At 37.1% G+C, this 13,245-nt stretch overlaps 1 protein-coding gene across 5 annotated transcripts in view; it reads right to left on the bottom strand.

Annotated features, from left to right (window-relative positions):
• The window catches only part of SMARCA2 (SWI/SNF related, matrix associated, actin dependent regulator of chromatin, subfamily a, member 2), a 180,190-nt gene that overhangs the window by 121,446 nt on the left and 45,499 nt on the right, over positions 1-13,245 (bottom strand). For all 5 annotated transcript variants that reach the window (XM_032291007.1, XM_032291010.1, XM_032291009.1 and 2 more), the window contains exons 9-12: positions 12,291-12,461; positions 3,388-3,441; positions 525-655; positions 249-306 (exon numbers count right to left, since the gene is read on the bottom strand). In XM_032291007.1, coding sequence (XP_032146898.1) covers positions 249-306; positions 525-655; positions 3,388-3,441; positions 12,291-12,461 — 414 coding nt within the window. The remainder of the gene's footprint in view (positions 1-248; positions 307-524; positions 656-3,387; positions 3,442-12,290; positions 12,462-13,245) is intronic.

Raw genomic sequence — 13,245 nt, 5'->3', positions numbered from 1 at the left:
TCCTTGGTTCTAAGTGAACTTAGAATGTGCCAAGTTTCCCCAATAGCCAGGCCCTCCCAAGAGATCACTGTCCCACTAGGCATACACCATCAAAGCATTTGTAAATCCTTAGCCCCAGCTGTCACCCAAAGGCCAATCCTGGAGGAAGAAACGATAGAAGGACACAGGCCTGGGCTTACATTCAGGAAGAAGTTTCTTCCTCTGCCAGCTTTCTAACCAATAAACCCCAAACAGAGATACATACATACCTCCTCCTCATAATCAGAATCACTCTCTTCACTGTCGGATCTAGGGGCAACTTCATAACTAAGAAAAAAGAGAAAGAGGAGGGGGCTTAGTTTTTTAAATTATAAAACAATAAAGACACACGTGACTTAATAGCACATTCTGTGTGTAAAAGACAAATCCAAATAACAACTTCAACCATCTCAGCAAGGCTGTGTACTTTTACCTTCGAGATTATTCAAGATTACCAAAATCTACAAAGCAAAAAGAACACCATGAACGCTGCTTTCATGCCTTACCCAGGATTCATTTCCAGCCAGGCATCCAGCTGACTTGCTTTGGGTGCTTCTGGTCCGAACAGAACCTTGCCGGTTTCCGTGTGAGTCACTTTGACAGGGAGGTCGCTCATCTGGCTGCTCTCATCTATGGGCTAGAAAGGAGGGAAAAAAATAATGTCACAGCTTGGTGTTATGACATTTTCCCAGTTCTGTTCTATGCTGGACGTTTCTCAGCATTTTTGCTGCCCAGCATCTAAAACCTTATTCTGTGTTTGGAAATTTCACTACCTAAGGAGTTTTGGTGGGAGGTGAGAGCCTACCTCCCACTAAAGAAACTGAAAGTGCTGCCTCCCTGGCAGCTAAGACACAGGCACAAACCTTAGCTCCACCAACCAGATGCATCACCAAGGCTGTGAGTTAGGAGGCAGAAGTTCAAGGGTGTAGGAACCAACAGGTGTACTGGTGCAGGACAGGCCACACTGGCAACAGTGCCAGGAAAGCAGTAATTCCCATGCCAAGCTTCTTCCTGCTCCCAACTACAGCCTGTCCTCACTGGACCAGTTGTAGAGCATGATACCGGGGATAGCCCTGAGTCAAGTTCCTCCGAAACCCTGGAGATCTGATGAGTTACCCACTATCCTATCAACACATTCCCTTTTTATTTAAATCAGGCAGAGTTGATTTTGGTCATCTGTAACCAACAACCCCGAATTCCTCAACGAGTACTTCCCAGATAACAACTATTGCCAAGTCATGGTTTCAGAGAGAATGAACAACAGAAAAAGTATTATAACCCATGTCATCTCATAAGTGGCTGGTTTGACCTCTGCAGAACCAGGGTTCTTTATCCAAAACTAACGCCCCAGGTATCTAACCCAACTACTGTACTGGCAACTATGAGTGTGATACAGAAAAAAGCTCTGCTTCTCTGAAATCTGGCAAATTTACCAAGATTAAGCGAAAGTTCATTACTAGACTAGTATATCCAAGGAACACATGAATCACACTTGAGTATAATCAGCAGCAAATGAATGTTCTTGATTACAAAGTGACCTGTACTTCTAGGAGCAGATCCCTAAGTAAAATGTTTGTTTGGAAGTGCCTGATCCTGAGTGGTTCAAGTTATCTATCTCCTGAAAAGTAATAAAAATGGAATTTTTAGACAATTCATGAATTCCAAAATTTTTCCTAAATTACTTTCAATTGGAATTAAGCAGAAAGACAGGATAACCTACAGTACACTATAGTTTATTTTCTACATCTTACAGGAAATGGCCAAAAACAAAACAAAACAAAAAACATATACCCAATGGTTCTTTTCCCTTACACCCTCAACAAAGCCCTGTCAGCATAAGAAACAACATATTCGCAATTATCCACAAAAATAACCTTAAAAAGAAAAAGGCTTACTCCAGATTGTCATTTTTTTCTTTTGTGTGTGCTAAAGCAATGGTTTTGGACATCATTACTTTGCATGCCAACATGACACTTCTTCCTCATTAATGTAAAAGGTCATCTATATACTCAAGAGATAAAGAAGGAAATCTACCATTTGCTATCATTTCCCTTGGAAAAATCATACTCTTTTCGTGAACCATTATAATATATAGCTTGTTTTTGTGCTAATGTCATGCCTCTAAGAAAACTGGAAATCACTGTAGATGGAATTAGAACTTTGGCAAAAGCACTGAATGAGAACAGCAGAGCATAATAACAAGAACATTACTTCAAAACAGAGCAAGATGTCCACTTTGCAAGCCTTAACAAACAGGACATATGTGTTAAGATTAAAAGAAAAAAAGATATATGTCACAAGCCCAAGATCAGTAGCTAATTTTCGCAACAGATAATAAGGTATAAGAACGCTATTACGTTAACATGGCAAATCTCTCCCTGTGAGCTTGTTAATTATAGACCGATGGGAGGCATACTAAGGTAAGGCTAAGATTTTGCAAATTAGAGTTGTTTCTAAGTGCTCTAATATATAGTATTCTTTGCTCATAACAGCCCACAGAGTTTCTTACACATCAGACATTTATCCTGATCCTTTCTTTCCTTGTGATGGATTATAGTGGTTAAGTAACATTTATTGTTCAAGAGGATTCTGCATTGAATAGTGGTTCAGTCTTTTTTTCTGCATCTCCGCTATTTGAATTCACAATATAACTGTGTGCAGAGTGATACCAGAATGGGGAGTGGCAACCTCCCACCCACTCCAATCCTCCAAGTAGGTTTATCAGAATTTGTGAGACAAAATGAAGATAATTTGAAACAAACTCCCTTCCCATCCTGTTCTGGGAGTGTGCCTCCTCATTGTGAATCGCTGGAAGGGAACCTTAAATTCTTCAGAAAAAAAATCCAATAAATAAATAATTGTATCCTCATGATTCAGGAGAATATTGAAACTAGTAGGAAATGAATTTTAGAAATAGGCTGATGAATATACATATAGACATTATACTGCAAGCCTACTAAAAATGTCAAAATAAGTTAATCAAATATGTGACTTCTGCAGTTTATGTATTTTTATAATTTCAAATTAATAATAAACTAAAGAAACTAGGTCATATTTTATGTTTCTGTATCATTTACTGGGCAATATAATTATAGAATCATTTAAGATTCTTATGCACCTTATATATTTGTAAATATATGACTATACGTGCACAGAAAATTCTGAAATAGTATGTAAGACATTTAATATCAGTTGATTGATAGTCTGACATGCAAGTAGATTATTTTTCACTGTATCTCTTCTGTATTATTCTAATTTTCTACTATGCTAATGTATTACTATTTTCACCTACAATAAATAGTGGTGTAAGAATAACATAGTATGCACTCCGTTCAGCAGAACACAGCGGAAAGGATGAAAATCCCTTACCTCTCCATCCGGTCCCAGGGCGGACTCCCCACCCTCTGCATTCTCTTCAGCCTTCTGCAAAACAACAATGTCAAATGTTAAATGTAACCAAGACGATGGGGTAAAGGACTTCCTGGTAAAACTCTTTGGTACGTAACGTAATTTCATTGCTACCCATTATTAACTAACAGCTTAAGTGTTAATGCCTTTTATGTTCATTTCTCTTTGCTGAGACAAAGCATGTATTTTATTAGCAACTTGTAGAGAGTCACTTAAAGCCAGATGTGCTCTAAGGCCAGCACACTGGAGATTTGTAGATTGTGTCTTCAGGGACTCAAAGAGCTTAAGACACAGCAGACTCAAGACAGTGGTCAGAATCTGAAATGTTCTCGTGTTTGGGAGTGGGAAGGTAAATCTTGACATAATTAGTAAGCTTTCCTATCTGCTAAGCAAGTTTCCTTCAGCAATGAAGAACAACATTTTTAAAATGCCCATCAAGAATAAGCTCTGATGGCAACAACCGACACTGGGAACTACCAGAGGGGGGAAGGAGGGGTGGGGCAAGGCTTGAAAAACTAATTATTGGGTATGATGATCTCTACCTGGGTGACAGGATCAACTGTTACACAAACCTCAGCATCACCCAATATACCCAGGTAATAAACTTGCACATGTATCACCGAATCTAAAATAAAAGTCAAAAAAAAAAAAAAAAAAAAAAATAAAATTCTAAAAAAAAAAAAAAAAAAAAAAAAAAGAATAAGCTATGAATCACTCCATGGGCATAAAAACATAATATAAAACTCTGTGAGTTCCCTGGATGTTTTTAATTCCAACTAAATTTCTTTCATAATATATAGTATTTCTACCATATGTATAAAGGAAAATTTGATACAGCTACTGTTGTCTCATGAAGAATTCTGTTATCTACCATTTCTTAAATATTCCAATATCTTAGTCCACTAGCTTCTATGTGCCCCAAAGACAACCTAAATGCAAAGTTAAGATTTTGTCATATCTTGTACATATCCAAGAGAGTCTCATCTGTAATATACACAAAATCATCTAAAATTTCTTCCACTTATGATAACCTCTGTAAGTGCAATCTTTAAAATCACCTTTATAGAATCCCTATTTTAAAGTTACTGCTGGAAAGCTATACTGTTTCTGCATGGTATAATGAGAAAAAAACACGGTAGTCATTTCTTTTACCAAGATATTTGGGAAAATGAGCTTTCCTCCCTTGGGCTCTTTAGTTAATTAAAAATAAAAAATGATGATACAGAATCAATATGAGCTGAACTTCGTTTACTTAAGATATCGATTCCATGTTTTTGTCTTCTATGAAAATAACTCACTGTCTTTTGACAAAATAGCTTTTATGAAAACACTTAAAGTTTAAAATCCACCTTTTATTCATAGTAAAGAAAGGCAGTTCCATAAACATTTGAAATTTCTGTAGTTCTTTTACAATGCAATTTTCTTAACAAAAATACATCTATGTGCATGTATGTATGTATATATGTATGCCAAAGCATAAGGCATTAAAAAATGCAACTTATACCAAACAGTAGAAAATAAAATACTCCCTTTGGTTATGATTTTCCAAGAAATTAAAATTTACATTTATGTCACCCGAAAGTGAAAATATTTATAAGCTCAAAAGAAATGATCAGCTTCAAAGAGCATCAGGCTTTACATCTAAGCTAGTGACACAGAGAACAATGGCAGAACCCCTGAATTCAAAAAAGAAGCCATCCCTGCTACCACTCACTGAAGGTTCCATTTTGGGAATTCTCAGGCTCTATACTCAGGGGACTGTTTTAATTAATGGGGGAAAGTCAATTAATCCTATCATTCTTTCCATACAAATCAGAAATAAGCTACAAATTTGGCCAACAAAGAAAATCAAATGAGACAATGAATAAGCCAATTTCAATTATCTAGCAAGTGGAATTGGATCACCATTTCAATGAACAGTACATTAAAAAGCTTGAAGCATCATATATTAATATAATCAAAACTATTCTAAAGGCTACTTTCCTATGAATATACCATGGACTAGCTAGATTGTTATCTAAAAACTGTCTCATAGTCAGTCCCTTCCATTACTTAAAATCCCCTGAACTGTTTTTTAAAAATTTTATTAGGTATCAAATTTGAGAGGCAGAGTAATATTAGATTTAAGACACTTGGTTCTGGAATTAGACAAACTGTATTTGAATCCTGGCTCTCTGTAATTAAGTGCAAGAGGTCTTAGCTGCATGGTCTTGAGCAAATCATTTTCTCTTTGCATCTTAGTCTCCTCTTATATAAAATAGAAATGGTAACAAACAGTGCCTACATCCTACGGCTTCTATAGGACTGGGTCACTATTTCAACATGTACAATCCAATGTCACAAGTAATATATAGGGTGCCAGTCTCAATCTCCACATTGTACAAGGGTCAATGATAGTCCAAGGACTATTCTTTTATGTCTATATTTAAGACTTGCTGTAGCATTTCCTGAAAAATGCTTCACAAGGCTATGAGGTCAGGGATTTCTGTCTGTTTCGTTCACTGATGCATTACCACACCTACAAGGGCAACAGGCACTTAAAAGGCACTAAATAAATATTTGGTAATTGAAGGATGAATGGAAGCACAAAGAACAGTACTTTCCACTTGGCATATATTACTAAATTATTATCATAAATAGGTGCCAACACATCTGCAAGTCATAAAATAGTTAAGGGCATGCATACAATTAGCCATTGAATTGGTGCTATGTGTGACTTCTCTCACAAGCATGCCCTGTCCTTAGACTCGATAGAGGCCAGGTGGCAGTCTACTCCATGGCAAGAGATGTCAACTTCTCCCATCATGCTTTGGATTCCTTCACTTTGATGACACAACTGGTTGGTGTGATTTCATAAGCCCATGTGCTCACATCAAACTCATGCTGTATCTCAAAACTTCAAAGAACAAAGCAAAACAAACACAACTGTCCCTTCTTTTGGTTCAAAATTAACACCCAAGAGCTTGTGACTGGTCTACTATTTGAGCTGACTTTCGGACACTCTCTAAGCACCTGATGAAATGTATTGGTGTGAATGCAGCAGCTGCTACAGTGTCTCCTGCCACCTGAGAAATTTTTACATGTAGTTATCTACATCATGTAATTGCAAACACATGCTGTCAATATTAATGGCTGATGCCTGTACTTATTTCCACTGATTGAAAACAAACAAAACACTGAACAGGAAACTTGGTACTGGCTTCTTCCTACATGCAAAAGAGTTTAGAACTAATTATGCTTATGTAGGAAGGGAGGAATATAATTAGCCTAATCATGCAAGGGGACACAATAGGAATAATTCATAACTAAAAATCACTCATAACTAAAACTTACTCAAACTAAGGACAATTTGGGTTCCCAATTTCCAAGACCAATGTCAATTCTTATCTTCCATTTAGCAATGCTCATAAACAAAGGTATCCGTGTGGCTACCCATCTTCCTTGCAGAAGCTATAAAAAGCAATCAACAACAGTGGTGAGGAGGGAAAGAAATCTCTAAATATGAAAATCCTGTGTAAGCTGAACTCAAGACTTCAGCAGGGCATTTTATTTAGATTACTGCAACATAGGCTATAAACAGCCTCATTACATAAACAGTTTTAAATCAAGTATTTTACAATCTATATTATAAAATGAATGTACTTTATCCCCCAGTAGATGTTATTATAATATGCTGAAACAACATTCAAATGCATTGGTATCTGAAGGACCCATTCTGCTTCGCTGGAAACCTTCGCTTTCAAAACCACTTGAGTTATTTTCACTGTCATTTAAGTGAACCTTTGAGCATTAAGATAGGTAATCGTGCAATAAACAAAATGCCCAGGAATATCGAATTAACAGGCATTTGCACATTACTTGGGTTGTTTCTTAGAGAGAAAATAAATTTGAACATTTTGATTCAAGTAACTGGTCGATCCAGTTAAACAGGACTTTGCTCCAAACTTCTGGTCTCACCCATTTTGACACTGAACTAGTCAAATAAATCTAATCACTGTGGCATTGTGTCCATCTACCCTCACAATAGTTCCTCCACTCAAATGTCCAGAACTATGCTAGAACCTTTCTTTTATTCATGAAACTCTTGTAGAGTAAAGCTGTAATTAAGCATATAATCTTTGGGGAAAATATCAGAGATAAAAAAACTAAGAAGAATCAGGAAGCAGCTTGAATTTAAAATAAATGTCTCAATAATATTACTGCTTTGTTTTTCATGCTGTTTTTACTGAAAACTGTGCCAATGGCAGGCTATTGTGATATTTGGTATCTAAACAGGATAGAAACACATTTCCTACCACTATGTTGACCAATACATTATGCCAGGAAGTTTCCCCCTGCCAAAACCACAGTCCTGAGATTTACTTATAATAGAGGTTGGTAAGGAGAAAAAGAGAGAGACAGAGACAGGATAAAAGAGCATTTAGAAAGAAAATCAAACACTCCAGTGAAGAATATATCTGGCCTAGTGTTGCCTCAGAGATTCCGAGTATGTGCCCATTAGTATCATGTGTTTCCAAAAAGTGTCATAAATAAACAACAAGAGGACAGTCCTGCTGGTGTACATCCCATTGAAACATGTGGAAGGGAGAATTAAATATTTATTTTTGGCTGACGTCAACAGCTCTGGAAACGGAACCCTTGAAATTGCTAGACTTCTAAGCAGTAAGCAGGGGTGCTCCTGGCATGAGCTCCTAGCCACAGCTTAAGGAAAAAGGTACTCTAAAGTACTATGAGGGATGCCTCATTATTACCAGGAACCCTTGTAAATTAGAGGCCATGTAATTAGAAAATTCTCTTTGCAGGAGTTGGGGGAACACGGTGGTAGGCAGAGTGAATCACCTGTGATAAATCCTCATTGTTCTTCTGCATGCCTCAATATTTAAAGACTCTGTCATTGTCCTCAGAGATATTCTACACACTACTATTCAACTGATTTCCAACTAGAAAAAAAGTGGTGACCAATTATTATTGATTCAACATCACAAAGAATATGCAAAAAGATTACAAAAAGATTTATTTTCAGAAAAACATAACCACATTATAATCGTGATCCCACTTTTGTAAAATAGAATTGCTTGATGAAATAATGTTTACTGAGCACTTGCTATGTGACAGGGTGTATTCTACATGCTTTAGATAAATTTTCCCATGTAATCCTCACTAGAAATCTATGGGGTACATAATATTCCTATAGCCTCCCTACAGACCACAAGACTGAAGCACTGTGGTAATAGATCTTTTAATGAAATAGCCTACAAGAGAATAATAGCAAATCAGCATATATATTTTCTTATGCAGTTGTGATTTTAAAAGATTACCTGCTAAGATGATTCAGACAGTGGTCCAATTTACTAATTTACCCACGTTTGATCCTAGTTTTACACATACCCTGGTGGCTTTATCTAGCCCCAATCTCTTTTGTATCCTGCAGGAAACCTCAAGGTCAAGCTAAATGCACATAACAGCAAATTCATCTTGCAACACCAAAGAAATTAGCTTCATATAACTAGGATTTCAATACTTTAAAAATTATGCCTTCTCTGATACTTAAAAAGATTATTCATTTCTTTTTCTTCCATTTCAAGGGCTTTAATGGAAGACCAGGCTGAGAATGAGAAGCTGCAAAATGATTTATATATGTGTACTTCATAAAAATGTCTGTAATGAGAAAATTAAACAAAGTCATAACAGGTTCAAGGAAACCTACCCTATTATTCAACTAGCAACAAGTAAACACAATAAATTCCCAAAGAAAGACAGAGGCCTCTGTTCTTCTAGGGAATGTTTTCTAAAAAAATTGTACACTAGTTTCATGCTGAAAGTAAAAGGTAATATTTTTCAGATTAAAGTAACTGAAAAAGTCAACTATATTCATCTTTTTTTTTTTTAGTGTCAAATCAGCTTTTGAGAAGGAGTTTTGCTTTTGTCGCCCAGGCTGGAGTACAGTGGCACGATCTCAGCTCACTGCAACCTTCGCCTCCTGGGTTCAAGCTATTCTGCTGCCTCAGCCTCTCAAGTAGCTGGGATTATAAGCACTTGCCACCAATCCCAGTTAATTTTTTGTATTTTTAGTAGAGATGGGGTTTCACCATGTTGGTCGGGCTGGTCTTGAACTCCTGACCTCAGGTGACCCACCCACCTTGGCCTCCCAAAGTGCTGGGATTACAGGCTTGAGCCACTGCGCCCGGCCTCATATTCATCTTTAACAGCACATTTCTTAAGAGTTATCTATAGTTTAGTTGTCCTTTAAGTGTTGCTACCAGCTTAGTGCTATTAGCTCTTAGCTCACTGAGTAAACTATATTTTCTCAAAACAAGGGTTTATTGAAGTTATTTGTTAATTTAATTAAATGTTGATAGGTATAGTATAATATTTAATACTACGGTAAAGTGCTAAAAAGGATACCACAGATTTTTATGCTCATAGACACAGAAGTTTTCCCCCACCACAGACAAGCCAGAACAAGAAACTCCCAATCATTCACTCTAATGGAGGGAAGAAGAACTACAGATAATCCAAAGTGTCAAATCAGCTTTTGAAAGCATCCCCTTCCTTTGCACTTGAATAAAGGTGTATCTGGAACTGGGTAATTCACTCCAAACTAAGCCTCAAAGCCCCAGAAAAGTGACAGGTACCTGGAAAGGCTAAGGGCCTCAGTTTATTTTCCTTCCCCCTCCCCTTCTTTGTCCCACTTCTCCCAGCAAGATACCATGGAAGGAAATAGAGTCACTCCGCCTTAGTCCTGCTGAGGGCAGGGAGTGCTCAAATGCTAGGCACCCAAGAGCAAGCAGGGAAGGGTACATGGCTGACAGTAAAGTAAAAATGCTGCACGTTGATCACGTGAGACAATAAGAGATACTCAGAGGTATCTGTAAGGTAGACAATAGTGGCTTTGACATCCATTACTCATTTGCCAAGCAATCAGGCCCCACCTCCAATTGGAAACAGTTTCCCTCCATAACATTCAACCCAACTTGTAATTGTGTATTTGGGTGCAAGTTGGATTAATATTGCTCTAGCCTCTCTTTCTCTCTTTTTCTCTCTCTGCTTAAATTGTGAGAGAGGACCGGATGCTTTTCCTCACCATTCCACCCTCCTTCTTCCAGCGTTCTAGCAGCACATGACCTAGGTCATAGTAAGTATTCAGTTAACATAGGTTGAGTGAAAGCATAAGACACAAAGAATAAGTGCTATCGCCAAATCCAAGGCCAGAGTTTGAAGGGGCATGCCATCTTACAGCTCATGCGGAGTAAGCAGCACCATGAAAAATAATTATGACAGGTCCCTGTTCTGTACAGATTAACATAAAAATATAGGCATAATAATCATCAACACTCAGTTGTGCATCAATTGTGCATCTTTGTTTGCCTATGATGATGCAGCTATCTAATACCATGGCAGAAAGCTATTAATCATAAGCCAGAATCAATTCTGGGTCATTATCTTTTAATCACAAAGGAAAGTAAAACACAAACTTTAAAACTAAAAACACTAACAGTGACTATCGCTGCAGAACACATGGCTGAATTAGGAAAAACTAAAACTGCCATTTAATGGGGTCCACTTACAGAATATTCTAGAATTCTCTTTCTCTGCTGTCAATATGTCAGTAGTTTCTTTTTAATTTTTTAAGATTTTTTTTGTGGAAGTCAAATAGACATATAAAATTTACCATATTTACCATTCTTAAGTGTACAGTTCAGTGGTAATAATAACTACATTTACATGATTTTTCCCCATCATTCTTCCCTCCCCCTTACCTGTATGTTCCTCACCAACTCTGAAACATCTTTTTAAGGCAGGATTTGGAGCTGGAGTTTTGCAGTCTATAATGCTACATTGACAAGAAAATGAGGTATTCCTCACCAACAAAATGTCTAAACACAAGCCCTGAGTCATCTCTCGTTCATCTTCACAATGAGGCAAGCTATCTTATACTAAAAAAATCAGTGCAAGAATGTGCCTTCTTAATCATTTATTCCTCCTCCTTAATTATGAAACAGGTATGAAAATGCAGAGGCCGTGAAATTAATTATTTTTTGAAAAACATTTTGTTCAATTATTCAGTGTAGAGAATGAATGATTAAATGCTACCAATCTTCAACCTTTACAATTCTGATTTCCTGTTGATGTTTGTACCTGGCCTAAACAGAATTTATCATGAAAACACAGTTGTCAGCCAAGAACTAGATTACTAGACTACTTAAGCTTCAAAGAGGATCCATATTCACAGGCCTATCCTCAGCAGGTTACTCGTGGAGATATAATATCTGCATAGATTCTAAATCTTACCCTTCATTTCTCATGATGATTATGAAATATTTCACATAGGACTCTTTTTTTATGTAATTACCTAAAACTCCAATGTGCACACTTGCTTCACTGCGACACAGGGACAGCAGAGCTGAATGAACAATTTTGGCACTGCCATCTGTCCAAGTAACTATCACCTATGTCTCCCTCTGGCTTCTTCTAACCTGTACACTGCATTTTCTTCTTAATTTTCATTCCAGTTTCTTAATTGAGTAATCCCCTGCCATACTAGCATTAAACTTAAGCAAACACTTATTTGTGTCTGATTTTCCTTTCCCAATTGACTGCATGTACTTAATTTAAAATCTTAGACAATGATTTATGGACAACATTGTTTTTGCTTAGTACATCCAATTTTTATACTCTTATCTCCAATAGTTGTCTAAAATACCTAATCAACACTTTCATGCCATACCTGTTTATGCAATTTTCACAATTCAATCATCGAAACCTTCAGCAGTGTAGGAAGTAGTACTTAAAGAGCAATACTCGCCCTAAACTTATCCCTACCCATACACCCTGGACTTAGCCACCACCATGAGGATATGTACCTTCTTCCTCCTCCTTCTCTTCTTCTTCTCTTTGGCTGCTTGGGCTTGCTTGTGCTCCCAAACCAGGTTGGTCAGATTGGCTACATACTCATCAGTCTGCTGCAAAAGGTAAGCTAAACGCCTGTCTTTCTTTTGATCAATCAGTTTTCTATAGCCCTCCTCATCTTCAGCCTATTAAGGAAAGAAGAACGTGATGAGGGCATAATATAAGCATGCAGACAACCCCACTCTCCACTCTGTCCTCTCCCCTTGACAGTCCGTACTTTGACTGGCAGGAGTGTAGCAAACCAGATGAGTCAGGCTATACAAGCCATCACACAGAGTCTGGAGCAGGGCAAACACACAGAAGTGCGACACCTACATCCCAGAACACTGAGTTTACAGCAAAGTTCGGGCACAAAGCCACGCTGTACATGTGATGTAATCAAGCACTCTGAGCCAGCTCTTTGTTTTCTGTGTTGCTTTAACTGTACAAAAAGATTTTAGAATTTGACAATTCATGATCTAAAGTTTAACTTTGTATTTTAGAAATTTTCAAATATAATCAAAAGCGGAGAGAATAGTATAATTTATCCCATAACCAACTCCAGACAACAAAAATTAACTTGTGGTGACTTCTGTTTCATTGCTACTCTTCCCCAAAAGTCCCTTTCCCCAAACCCAAACTTGAATTGTCTTGAAGCAAATTACAAACATAATATCCTTTCATTCATAAATATTTCAGTAAGTACTACTAAAGGCAAGGAATCAAATGGGCTTTTAACAAATCATGTCTTATATTTTTAAAAGTCTTTCTTTTTGGCCTTCCAAACATTGTGGTTGATAAGGAAGATCAAACTTGGGGGATTTTTTTTTTTTTTTTTTTTTTTTTTTTTTTTTTCAAAACTTTTTTATTTATTTGGGCCCGGGGGGTAGAGGAAAAAATTTTTTAGCCGCAATACGGGTATGAAAAACA

The sequence above is a fragment of the Sapajus apella genome, unplaced genomic scaffold, assembly GCF_009761245.1.
Source record: "Sapajus apella isolate SASKATOON/1434 unplaced genomic scaffold, GSC_monkey_1.0 scaffold24, whole genome shotgun sequence".
In the NCBI taxonomy this organism is placed as follows: Eukaryota; Metazoa; Chordata; class Mammalia; order Primates; family Cebidae; genus Sapajus; species Sapajus apella.
The sequence above is the reverse complement of the archived record's forward strand: the minus strand, read 5'-3'. Positions and strand labels throughout refer to the sequence as shown.